Source organism: Odocoileus virginianus, unplaced genomic scaffold, assembly GCF_023699985.2.
Source record: "Odocoileus virginianus isolate 20LAN1187 ecotype Illinois unplaced genomic scaffold, Ovbor_1.2 Unplaced_Contig_11, whole genome shotgun sequence".
Taxonomy (NCBI): Eukaryota; Metazoa; Chordata; class Mammalia; order Artiodactyla; family Cervidae; genus Odocoileus; species Odocoileus virginianus.
Genome location: NW_027224328.1, coordinates 1,043,039 through 1,056,119, shown reverse-complemented (window position 1 = coordinate 1,056,119; position 13,081 = coordinate 1,043,039). Strand labels below are relative to the sequence as shown.

General features: G+C 39.5%; 1 protein-coding gene across 2 annotated transcripts in view; it reads left to right on the top strand.

The window, feature by feature from the left end:
- Positions 1-12,861, top strand: part of A2M (alpha-2-macroglobulin) — a 66,822-nt gene extending 53,961 nt beyond the window's left edge. For both annotated transcript variants that reach the window (XM_070464037.1, XM_070464036.1), the window contains exons 23-36: positions 524-607; positions 897-1,073; positions 1,400-1,487; positions 2,624-2,780; positions 3,589-3,663; positions 4,168-4,348; positions 6,252-6,475; positions 7,190-7,408; positions 7,554-7,681; positions 9,071-9,161; positions 10,215-10,280; positions 11,710-11,812; positions 12,298-12,339; positions 12,669-12,861. In XM_070464037.1, the coding sequence (XP_070320138.1) occupies positions 524-607; positions 897-1,073; positions 1,400-1,487; positions 2,624-2,780; positions 3,589-3,663; positions 4,168-4,348; positions 6,252-6,475; positions 7,190-7,408; positions 7,554-7,681; positions 9,071-9,161; positions 10,215-10,280; positions 11,710-11,812; positions 12,298-12,339; positions 12,669-12,685 (1,652 nt within the window). In that variant the 3' untranslated portion in view covers positions 12,686-12,861. The remainder of the gene's footprint in view (positions 1-523; positions 608-896; positions 1,074-1,399; positions 1,488-2,623; positions 2,781-3,588; positions 3,664-4,167; positions 4,349-6,251; positions 6,476-7,189; positions 7,409-7,553; positions 7,682-9,070; positions 9,162-10,214; positions 10,281-11,709; positions 11,813-12,297; positions 12,340-12,668) is intronic.
- The last annotated feature ends 220 nt before the right edge of the window (positions 12,862-13,081 follow it).

Sequence of the window (13,081 nt, the reverse complement as noted above, 5' to 3'; positions counted from 1 at the left end):
TTCTCCAGGGTATCTTCCCAACCCAGGGATTGAACCCAGGTCTCCTGCACTGCAGGCAGATTCTTGACAGCTGAGTCATTAGAGAAGCCCAAGAATACTGGAGTGGGTAGCTTATCCCTTCTCCAGCGGATCTTCACCAACCCAGGAATCAAACCAGGGTCTCCTGCATTGCAGGCAGATTCTTTACCAACTGAGCTATCAGGAAAGCCCCAAAAAAACTGGATTTTGGGCTTCCCTTGTGGGAATTACACAGAATCACGACATAACAGGCACTAGTCAATGTATAGCCTTTTTTTGGCTACAATTCCACACACAAGGAGGATGGGAAAGGAAAGGTTCTAGAAATCTCAGAATCCCATTCATATATGTTGAAGATATTAAAAAATTGGAATATTAAAAGAGGGACAACTTTTCAGAAGAAGTTTAGGTTCAAGACATAGTTCTAGTTCTGGATCTTGGAGCTCTTTAGGAAGATATACAGTAGAAGTCATTTTCATTATGGCTGATTTGTTTCTTTCTCTAGGTGCCAAGGTGTCTGAACCATTATCTCTGAAGCTGCCACCAAACGTGGTGGAAGAATCTGCCCGAGCCTCCTTCTCAGTTTTGGGTGAGTCTCCAGCCCTAGGGGACTACAGGGGACTGGTATACTGTATTAGACAATATCTACTATTTTTTCCATAAATATTTTCTCAAAATAACAGCTCTAATTTTAATTTCTTTGTTCTCTTCTCCTTTGGACTTATTTATTGCTTTTAATCATACCTCTGTTCTTGAAAGACTCGCCCTTCCTAAAAATGCTCCTTTCTTTACCTTAGCTAATTATTCATTTCTTCCTAATGATTCCAATACACGATAATCTGTAAGTTTTATGACTTCCCATCTCTCCCATTTCCTAGGAGACATATTAGGCTCTGCCATGCGAAACACACAAAATCTCCTCCAAATGCCCTATGGTTGTGGAGAACAGAATATGGCCCTCTTTGCCCCTAACATCTATGTTCTGGATTATCTAAATGAGACACAGCAGCTGACTGCAGAACTCAAGTCCAAGGCGATCCTCTACCTCAACACTGGTGAGTGACTGAATAAGTGCATGAAAACTTTGCAGTGTTAAAGTTTTAACAACAGATTGGATTCTCCAGTAGGCTTGAGTTATTTATCCATTCTGTGATATGTAAATATATCATTTTAGGATATTTACAATAATAAGAATACTATGACAGTTAATTTCATGGGACTTATCCGGTGTCCAACCTCCAATAAAATGTTTAGGACTCAAAACCATCCACACATGGCAGCAAACTTTAGGGAATTGCACCAAATGCCAGGGCATTTTGCTGATTTGTCTGGCCATGCAATGTACAATCTGTCATGTTGCTTCGTTAACCTCCCACTCCAGGTTACCAGAGACAGCTGCTCTACAAGCACTTCGACGGCTCTTACAGCACCTTTGGGGACCATCACAGCAACAGTGAGGGCAATACCTGGTAAGGGAAAGACAGCTCTTCTGAGCTTCTATTTTTGTGTCAGCTCTCTCACATATAGAGTCAAAATTATATTCCCAGTAAACCTATCAGATATTATCATTAAGCCTATATTGGTTATACTGGATAAATATACAAGACTAGCAAGGTAACAAGCAAAAAAGCTGAGATTTGAATACACATATGTTAGACTTGTCCCCAGAATTCATCCTGTTCATAATATACCAAGGTATTCTTTCTGAAATAGCTATTTTTTTTAAAAAACAGCCTCCATAACCATGACTTTTTAAATGAGATAGCCAGTGACCATATCACATAACTTCCAGATAAATTGTGTTAACTTCAGTTTATGTTTTTTGGATCAGATTCACTTTGATCACTAATAAACTCACCAATAGGAGGAAAGAAATGAGATGGTCCCAGTGATATCAAACATTATTTTAAAATCTCTGAGGTAGGAACTTCCCCAGCAGTCCAGAAGTGAAGACTGCCTTCTAACACAGGCAGTGCAGGCTTGATCTCTGGTTGGGGAGCTAAGATGCCACAAGCTTTATAAAACAGAAGCAGTATTGTAACAAATTCAGTAAAGACCTTTACAATGGCCCACATAAGAAAAAATCAAAAAAGAAATACCTCAGGCAAAACAGTGTCAGAAGGTACCTCATGTAAGACCTATGCATGAGAAGATGCTACTATCTGCAAAAGAAAATCACTAAAAATTTAAAGCCTTAATCAAATAAATAGAAAAAAAAAAGTAACATTAAGAGTACAGCTGACCCTTGAAAAACATGCAGGTTATGGGTGCTAACCTTCAGCAGTGGAAAATTCTATACTATTTGTCCATCAACAGATTCAACCAACTGGGGATCATGTAGTACTCTAGTATATATTTGTTAAAAAAAAAAAAAAATCCATTGAGTAAGTGGACTAGTGCAGTTCAAACCATGCTGTTCAAGAGTCAACTGTACTAAATCCAGCAGACTCATCAAGTAAAGGCAATGGAAGCTCTAAGTACATAAGTATGTCTGTTAGATGACTCACATCAGTATGAGACGTGTCCTATGCAGGCTGCTGCTATGAAGTGGTTATGAAATCACTGTACCAACATAGATGTGATCTTCACTTCCTCTCCCCTGCAGGCTCACGGCCTTTGTACTGAAGAGTTTTGCCCAGGCTCGAGGCTATATCTTCATTGATGAAGCACATATTACTGAAGCTCTCACCTGGTTGGCCCAAAAGCAGAAGAGCAATGGCTGTTTCAGGAGTTCTGGGTCTCTGCTTAACAATGCCATCAAGGTGAAGTGTTCCCAGAGCTGGTTTCGGTTTGTCCAGTACACTGTCCACAAGGATAAGGAGAGGAAGTGATAACCTAGGGATTCTTAAGGAAGGTATCAGATGAAAATAAAACCTGGATAGCAGCATCAGAAAGAGGGGATGGAACTTAGGATGACTATGATACTTTGCCCCACGGTCATGAATGTGGATTAGGACAAATCCCATGACAGCAGAATACAAGGAGCTGATGAAGAGCATTCTCAGAAGTTACTGGGAGTTTTTAAATTACTGATCATCAAGTTCAGTACTGGTAATTGGTCTGTTCAAACGTTCTATTCCTTTCTGGTTCAATCTTGGGAGGTGGCACCTTCTAGGAATTTGTCCACTTCTAGATTGTCCATTTTACTGACATATAGTTGCTGGTAGGCTGTCTTATACTCCTCTGTATGTCTGTGGTGTCGGTTGTAACTTCTCCTTTTTTCACTTCTGATTTTATTGATTTGGGCCTGCCTGCTCCCTTTTTTTTTTTTTTTTTTTTTTCATGACAAGTCCAGTGAAAGGTTTATAAACTTTGTCTATCTTTTCAAAGAACCAGCTTTTAGTTTCATTGATCTTTTCTATTATTTTCTTTGTTTCTATTTCATTTATTTCTGCTCTGATCTTTATGATTTCTTTCCTTCTACTAACTTTAGGTTTTGTTTGTTCTTCTTTCTCTAGTTGCTTTAGGCATAAGATTAAGATTGTTTATTTGAGATTTTTCTTGTTTCCTAAGGTAAGCTGTATGACTATAAATGTCCTTCTTTCTCAAATCTCTGTCTCATGTTTACAGGGTGGGGTGGATGATGAAGTGACCCTCTCTGCCTACATCACCATCGCCCTTCTAGAGATGCCTCTCCCTGTCACAGTAAGTGTCCTGGCTAAAGCATTGCTCTGGATGCAGTGAAACTGCTGACACGTTGTCTGAAATGTCACCTTACTCAGCTTTCTCTCTATGCAATGCCAATGCTTCCCAGATCGATAGAGAATTTGATCAAACCACTAAGAAACATTTACACTTTCCCAGTGATGGCCCTAGTCTATTTCTTCCCTAGCAACCTCACTACCAGCACCACACACACATAGAATGAATTCTAAGGATATGGATTATATTCTTGCATTATGAATGTAGACTAACAGATTAAAAAATACTAGTCAATGTATGGCAAAATCAATACAATATTGTAAAGTAAAATTAATTAATTAATTAATTAATTTAAAAAAATACTGTTCTCGCCATCCATAAGAACAAGGCTAGAGGGACAAATGCTTCTGAACAACTTCTTGACCTCTCTACTGTGGTCTGTGTTTACCTGGGGGCCCCAGCCTCCCTGCTCACACAGCTCACTCCCTTCCTGTTCTCCCTCACCAGCACCCTGTCGTCCGCAATGCCCTGTTCTGCCTGGACTCAGCGTGGAAGTCAGCCAAGGAAGGATCCCAAGGCAGCCATGTCTACACCAAGGCACTGTTGGCCTATGCCTTTGCCCTGGCGGGTAACCAGGAAAGGAGGACAGAGGTACTCACGTCACTGGATAAGGAAGCCGTGAAGGAAGGTGAGAGTATACCTGGGAACTTTCTCCCATCCCACGTTCTCGGGACTAAGAATTCCACACCAAAAGTCTCCCATGACCCCCTCTCAGGATCCCTTTCCCTCTCTTCTTTTAACTATATCATTATAATTACATTTTGTTTATTTTTTTAATTTTTGGCCACACTATGCAGCATGTGGTATCTTAGTTCCCCGACCAGAGATCAAACCCACACCACTTGCATTGGAAGGCTGAGTCTTAACCACTGGGCCACCAAGGAAGTCCCTCTGTATCATTATAGACTTGAAGTTTCTTACTCAAGTTACACATCCAAAGATAAAAGGCAGTATATGTAATAGTAAGAAGCTTGGCCTCTGAAGACTAGTGCTAAAAAACGTATATGGCCCAGAGCAAGTGCTATACAAGTATTAGCTATTGATTAAGATATCAGTTCTCAATATATGCCCCACCCTAAACCAGTGTATCATATCATTTTAAGAGTCTCATGCTCTACCAACTGAGCTAGCCGGGCGGCTGTATCATATCATTTTAAACATAAGACTGAAGGAAGTAACCCCACGAATAAATTCTAGTATTTTATGCTCAGTTCACAAGACTGATGATGTTGGACAAGTCTATTCATTATCCACACAATATTTCTATTTATATAATGGCCTATATGAGAGGTAGAAGAAATAAAAATAAGATGCAAATAATAAGATATACAATAAAACATATCCTGCCTTTCTCCCTTGACAGTGCTATTAGTTGTTTATTCTTATAATGCATTGAGAAATATTTCAGATATACAAAAATGCACAAAGAATAATTAGAAAATACCTTTAATACCTCCCTTTCAGCTTAAGAAACAAAATACCTTTAATACCTCCCTTTCAGCTTAAGAAACAAAATATTACCAATGCTGGAAAAACCCCTGGGGTGCCATTCCTACTCTAAAAAGTAGTTGATCCAGAATTTGTCATTAAAATATCCATGGATTTATCTTTTTATTGCATGTGTAATCCTAAATAATATTCAAAATACTTATGTTTTTCATCTTTAGATAAGAACTATCATCCTTCTAAATATTTCTACTTGATCCTTATCTGTCTACTTGCCTTTTGTATTTTAAGTTCAACATTAGGTTGAAAGGAGTCCCTTGTACAGGTGTGTTAATTTTCACTACTGCATAATACATTACAATAAACTAAAAGGTCATAACTTAGAGTGTCTCTTCTCATGGATCTTTTCTTGTTTATTTACTTCTATTGCAAACCATGCTGCAATGAATACTCATATTCTCCTTGAGGGGGTAATACCTGAGTTTGTCTAATTTGAACTTGGAAAGCATAACTGCTGGATTCATGAGCTCAGTACATTTTCCTCTTTGCCGGATTACTGCCAAATTACTCTCCAAAGAGTTATTTACTTCCCACAGCAGTATAAATCAGCTCCTGTTATTTCATACCCTGTCAGCCTTTGGTATTTTGAGAATTACTCTATTTTTTTTAATCTAATGAATGAAAACTCCATTATCTCATGTGATTTGTGATCCTCATAAGAAATCTCCAAAGACAGGCTTTATAGAAAATTGAACAAACCCTAGACAAGGTCGGAATAACATTAGATACAGGAAATTACTACAACCAATCAGAGAACTTGCTCGGCTGTTTCTTCCACAAACACAACTGCAGCAACCATTTGACAGCTTGGATGGCTGTAGGCTTTGGACTCCAGCAACATGACCGCCTTAGCCCAAGTTCTATGAGAAGTCAAGTTCAGCTTTTCATAGAAGGAAAAACATCTAGATAAGGTTTAACAGACTATCGTTGGAAGGCAGCCCTCACTTCAGGTCTGGCTCCTGCACTTTTACTTGAAGTTGAATATGAGTATGTGGTCACTTAACAAATCTTTTTCATACCTCCAGATAATTCCATCCACTGGACACGACCTCAGAAACCCAGGGTGCTCACAGAGGATGTTTACCAACCCAGGGCTCCGTCTGCAGAGGTGGAGATGACAGCCTACGTGCTCCTCACTTACCTCACGGCCCAGCCTGCCCCGACCTTGGAGGACCTCACCCATGCCACGAGCACCGTGAAGTGGATCTCAAAGCAGCAGAATTCCCAGGGGGGCTTCTCCTCCACCCAGGTCTGTGCTTAGCCAGAACCTTTCACTTTGCCTTCAGATAGCAAAATGTTTGAACAGATACAAACACGTATGAGAAGAAAAAAATGAAGATAAGAATAACTTGAAATGAGGAAAAATGTTAGTATTTGAGGATGGTGAAAAATAAGGATAGATCTACGACAGAACCATACAGTCCAAGGCAGATATGCAAAGGATATGGTTCTGTCATCTATCTAGGGAGTAAAATCAATCTTAAAATGAGGATTCTACTACTGAAATAGTGAGGGGGAACAGGAAATAGGAAACCAAAGCTCCTTTTGTGACAACTAACATAGATTGTGGGTTTCCCTGGTAACTCAGCTGGTAAAGAATCCTCCTGCAATGCAGGAGACCCTAGTTCTATCCCTGGGTTGGGAATTTCCCCAGGAGAAGGGATAGTCTACCCACTCTAGTATTCTTGGGCTCCGTTGGTGGCTCAGACAATAAAGAATCTGCCTGCAATGCAGATCTGGATTCAGTCCCTGGGTTGGGAAGATCCCCTGGAGAAGGGAACAGCTACCCACTCCAGTATTCTTGCCTGGAGAATTCCACTGGACAGAGGAGCCTGGCAGGCTACAGTCCATGGGGTCACAGAGTCAGACACGACTGAGTGACTTTCACTATTCACTAACATGGGCTTTTGGGTCTTCCAAGGGTTGTCATGCCTAAGTGGGTCCTCTCACCTGTCTCTTCCAGGACACAGTAGTAGCTCTCCACGCCTTGTCCAGATACGGAGCAGCCACTTTCACCAGGACTGGGAAGGCTGCACAGGTGACCATCCAGTCTTCAGGGACATTTTCCACAAACTTCCAAGTGGAAAACAGCAACCGCCTGTTACTACAGCAGGTTTCATTGCCAGAGGTGCCTGGAGAGTACAGCATATCAGTCACAGGAGAAGGATGTGTTTACCTCCAGGTGAGATTCTGCAGACAGAAGGTCCAGCATCACCATGGTCACTGAAAAGTCCTAACTCAGCAAATGAAGGGGCAAATGAAAGAGTTGGGGAAGCTGGGAGGAGTCCTGGAGAAGGGAAAATCACAGATTTTTATCTGTTCCACAGACATCTTTGAAATACAATGTTCTCCCGAAAAAAGACGAGTTCCCATTTGCTTTGGAGGTACAGACTCTGCCCCAAACTTGTGATGGACCCAAAGCCCACACCAGCTTCCAGATCTCACTGAGTGTCAGGTAAGACCTCTGACTGCATCATGTAGTTCTGGGTATAACAGTCAATCTTCTCACTAGAACTCCACATTAAGCAGAGCAGAGTGATGGTGAATGTCTGTTCTGCATTTATTGAAAAAGCAACCTGTTCCCATGTTGACACAGAATTTCTCAGTGATGGAGTTTACATTTTATATCACCCACTGCAGGATCTGTAAGTGTCTAATCTCCTTATTTACAGCTTATTAATCCCTCTCAATAATAATTACATAAAGAATATTACCCCTTTCCTCTAACCTGAATTCCTGACTTTATTCTAAAGTAATGATTCATCCTGATTTCATTCTATTGTCATGAAATCTGATATTATTCTTGCTTTATCCAGGACAAAGGTGGAGACCTCTTGAAAAGTATGAATAGAAGGGAGTAGTGACTCTCTAGTTAGAATTCCCACTGATGATAATTAAATCTCAGATTATATATAAAATAATCAATCTGGGGGAAATACATACATATGCAGCAAGTTTCAAATAATTACTGGGCTATTTGTATCTGTCCATAAGAATATTATGAGCAAACTCTGGCAGATGGTGAAGGACAAGGGAACCTGGCAATCTGTAATCTATGGGGTCACAAAGAGTCAGACCCAACTTATTGACTAAACAGCAACAACAAGATTATTATAACCTGATTGGGGATATTATTCAGGAAAAAAAGACAAAGTACATGTAACAAATAACTGGATAGATTAGAAGTCTCATGCTCATCTATGCTTTTGAACTGTGGTGTTGGAGAAGACTCAGTCCCTTGGACTGCAAGGAGATCCAACCAGTCCATCCTAAAGGAAATCAGTCCTGAATATTCACTGGAAGGACTGATGCTGAAGCTGAAACTCCAATACTTTGGCCACTGATGTGAAGAACTGACTCATTTGAAAAGACCCTGATGCTGGGAAAGACTGAAGGCAGGAGGAGAAGGGGACGACAGAGGATGAGATGGTTGGATGGCATCACCAACTCGATGGACATGAGTTTGAGTAAACTCCAGGAATTGGTGATGGACAGGGAGGCCTGGCATGCTGCAGTTCATGGAGTCGCAAAGAGTCGGACATGACTGAGCGACTGAACTGAACTGCCCAACGATGCATCACTTATAGAGCTTTCTTAAAAGGCAGATGCTCAGAGGTCACACCCATGAAATTCTGATTTATCTGGTCTGGAGTAAGGCCTGGTCTCTGTGGCTTCAACAGGCTCCCCTGAAGATTCTAATGCACAGCCAGTTTTTTGAGCTATTTGATAAGAAATTTAGGAAGTTTTCTGATACCTTTCGGGGCTCTTATGTGCTTACTGGACATAGAAAAAGAATATTTAATGACACAGAAAATCCTAATTCCTTTCTTCCCTGGATCTTTAGTTATATCGGAAGCCGTCCAGCCTCCAACATGGCAATTGTTGATGTGAAGATGGTATCTGGCTTCATTCCCTTGAAACCAACAGTGAAAATGGTAGGTTTCCAATAAGCCCAGGAGACTCTATTGGATCTAATGTTTTATATATCTCTAGACTAAGACATTAATATAAAATACTATTAAATCAACTCCTACCAAAGACATTACTTTCACCAAATGCAGAAATATAATTTAGCATGTTTGTATGGGGAGTTGCTTGTTTGTTTTCTCATTAAACTTTGCTCTAATGGGTCTCAAAATTTTGTGATGGATTTTTTGGTCATGTTTCCATTAAGATATTAGTTTGAAATATTAATTTTAAACTGCCACCCATGAAAAACAAATGGTCTGTAAAATGTTCTCATTTTGTTCTAGTTTAATGAAGCATTGTTATCATTAACTAGTCTTTCACTACTAACTTCAGTGGTCAATTCAGACAATTTTGAGACTGTTCTTTCACCATAGATCATACTGGGGTGGCAGGTATTAGAGATCATATCATATTAATTTAGTCTTCTGAACTTCCTGGGCAAATCTGGTGACCTTGCCAGCTCCAGCATCCTTACTGTCCACTGCTTCAGTGACACAGCAACAGTCTGTTTCCTGTCATGAACAGCACTATGCTAGGAGCCACATCTAATAGGAAAAAAAGTGTTGGCAGGCTCCTACTTTAATGGATCTTATAATCTTCAGAAAATAAAGCATAAGCACATGAACTAGTGAAAAAATATGAAAAAAATTGACATAAACTAGAACTATTACAGAAGTACAGAGAAAACTGAGAATAAGAAAAAGTTAAAAAAAAAAAAAAGCCTCCATAAAGGAATGGAATGTGAATTGAACCTTGAAATATGGGTAATTTCCAAGTCTTTTTGTTCCCTGTTCCTCAAATAAATCAACTTTATATATAGGTCCTATACCATACTAATATTAAACCCTGCATCCCAATTACCTTTCCTTTTTAATTTTGCCACATTATTGTCTTTACTTATAAGAAGCATTTCAAGAAATTTCACCCTCAGGCTTAGTTTGGTAGTAAACATTCTTTTCTCTGGTTCCCCAGGGTTTTCATCTGTTTATTAACATTTACAATGTCTTGATTTTCTTCAGCTTGAAAGATCTGATGTGAGCCGAACAGAAGTTAGCAACAACCATGTTTTGATTTATCTGGATAAGGTGAGCACCCTACCAATCTAGCTGCAAAAAAATACAGATAGTGAGCTACTTAGGAAATGAATTAAGACATTTTCAGAGACATCACCTCCATACTAAAAAGTTGAGCATTCTAACATTAGTTCCAATGAATATTCTCCTCTCCTCTATTTATAATTTCATTTAGGACTATGAGAAGAAATGGCTTGTTATATATAATATTTGGATATGAATATTTCTAGGACCCCCCAAAAGCAATAAATTCTCCATAAAAGGTGCTGATTTATGTGCACAAGTTATTTTGCAAATACTGCATACTAGAAGGAAGCAACCATTGGGGTTAGTCAATTATTATATCAACATCCCAGGTGACATCAATGGTAAAGAATCCACCTGCCAATGCAGGAGACTCAAGAGATGAGGGTTTGATCCCCAGGTCAGGAAGATCCCCTGGAGGAGGAAATGGCAACCCACTCCAGTATTCTTGCCTGGGAAATCCCATGAACAGAGGAGCCTGGTGGGCTACAGTCCTTGGTGTCGCAAAGAGTTGGACATGACTGAGCACACAATTTCAGCCTCATATCAGTAAAACAAAAGGCTAATATACTATCAATCTCAGAAAGGACTTATACCATAAAATATAGGGTCAGTCCACCAATAAACCAATCTGATGTTATAGTTGTGTGTTGTTGCATAATTTATTCGTTCCCATATTGATGGATATTATAGCTCACAATTTTATGAAACTTAAGTCTGCAACGATCTGCCTTTTATATTCCTTTTTTTTTTTTTAACTTTTTGTTTTGTACAGGGGTATAGCCAATTGGGCTTCCCAGGTGGCCCAGTGGTAAAAAACCTACCTTCCAATGCAGGAGACATAACAGACAAGGGTTCAATCCCTCATTCAGGAAGATCCCCTGGAGGAGAGCATGGCAACCCACTTCAGTATTCTTGCCTGGGAAATCCCATGGACAGAGGAGCCTGGTGAACTATAGTCCATAGGGTCGCAAAGAGTCAGACACACTGAAGCGACTTAGCATGCACACATTAGCCAATTAACAATGCTGTGTCAGTTTCAGATGAAGAGCGAAAGGACTCAGCCATATATATACATGTATTTTGAGTTAACAAGTATTTCTGCAAGATAGAGAAGTGAAAATATTGAATTCTGATACTTAAAAATATACATAGGTATTCAAACAATAAAAGGCATACATCATTCACCTCTATGAACAGAGCCATGAACTCACATTAATGGGAGTGTATGAATAGTTTTAGTTACTTAAGAAACAGTTTGGGGAAGTTTTCATCTACTTTGAGAGCTTTTAACCCAATTTAAGGACCCTCTTAGTTGACAAAAGTTTTTCCCCAAAATAGATGAATACTTAAACTCACTCAAAGAAGAGATACAGAAGCTCCCTGGAGTATCATTTAATTCCCTTTTGCTTTATAGGTCACAAATGAGACCCTGACCTTGACCTTCACAGTTCTGCAAGACATCCCAGTAAGGGATCTGAAACCGGCCATAGTGAAAGTCTATGACTATTATGAGACAGGTGAGTGAGAGCAATGTTCACACAGAAATTAAAATCTTGATCACAGAGATTTATTTGTGAGAGATATGTTGGGCCAGTTCATTAAACTAACTGCTCTCATCAGTTCATTTTGTCTCCACCAAGTCTACTTCTCCAGTCTTTGTCTTCTACACAAACATTGTAGAAATTACCTATTGTGTAAATGTACTATTCCTAATACAAAGCACCTGTAGGATATCTAGTTCTCTTTTCAGATAAAATCGACTATAAGACAATATGAAATTTAAATAAGTATAATATCTAAACTGCTGCCCTTCAAGGGTTTAGGGTAAAGGAAAGCATAATCTACAGTATTTGAAGACAGAAGGCAGTAAGAACACATCAAGTGAATGATGCTGGTGTTTCTAATACAATTCTTCCCACAATAAAGATTCTTTCACTAACCTGTATCCCATTGATGTTTGCTTTCCCTCTCACTTTGCTTGACTGTTTTTGTTTTTATTCAGATGAGTTTGCAGTTGCTGAGTACAGTGCTCCTTGCAGCAAAGGTAAGCAAAACTCCTTCCAGATGGAGTGAGAACCCCTTTGTCTCCTCTCAAATCTCCTCCATAAAATTCTGGCTAAATATTTTTCATGGATATCATACTTCTCAAAGTGCAACTTATTGTAGAAAAATACCTTTATTGAAAAGGAACCCCTGATAGTCAAATCTCAGTTCATAGAACTGCAAGTTGGATCATTTTAAGTAATGAATCTCATTTCCACTATGCTAACTGGATTTCCTCAGACAGTATACTACCCAGATCTCAGGGAAGAAATTTTCACTGCTTCAGTAACCCATGTCCATCTTAACTTTCTATCCTTTCCACTATCACAGATACTGGAAATGCTTAAAGACCATGTCAATGAAAACTGCTTTGCTGGAGTCCCTGTTCCACAGACTCAGATCTCCATGGGAGAAAGATAATTTTTAACATCTCTGAAGGCTTGTTGAATAAACCTTTTTTTTTTTTTCTGGTCAGTCTCTATCACTGTTTCCTCATTTACTCAATAAATGTTTATTACACTTCTATGTGATTCCCAATAGACTCCTAAGATAAAAATTCACAGCAAGAGGTTTCCATACTGGCTAAAGAATCTACCTGCCAATGCTGGAGACATGGGTTTGATCAGGAAAGATCAAAATATACCATATCCTGCTGAGCAACCAAGCCCATGTGCAACAACTACTGAGCCTGTAGTCTAGCACTCAGGAGCTGCAACTACTAAGCCCACGTGTTGCAACTACTG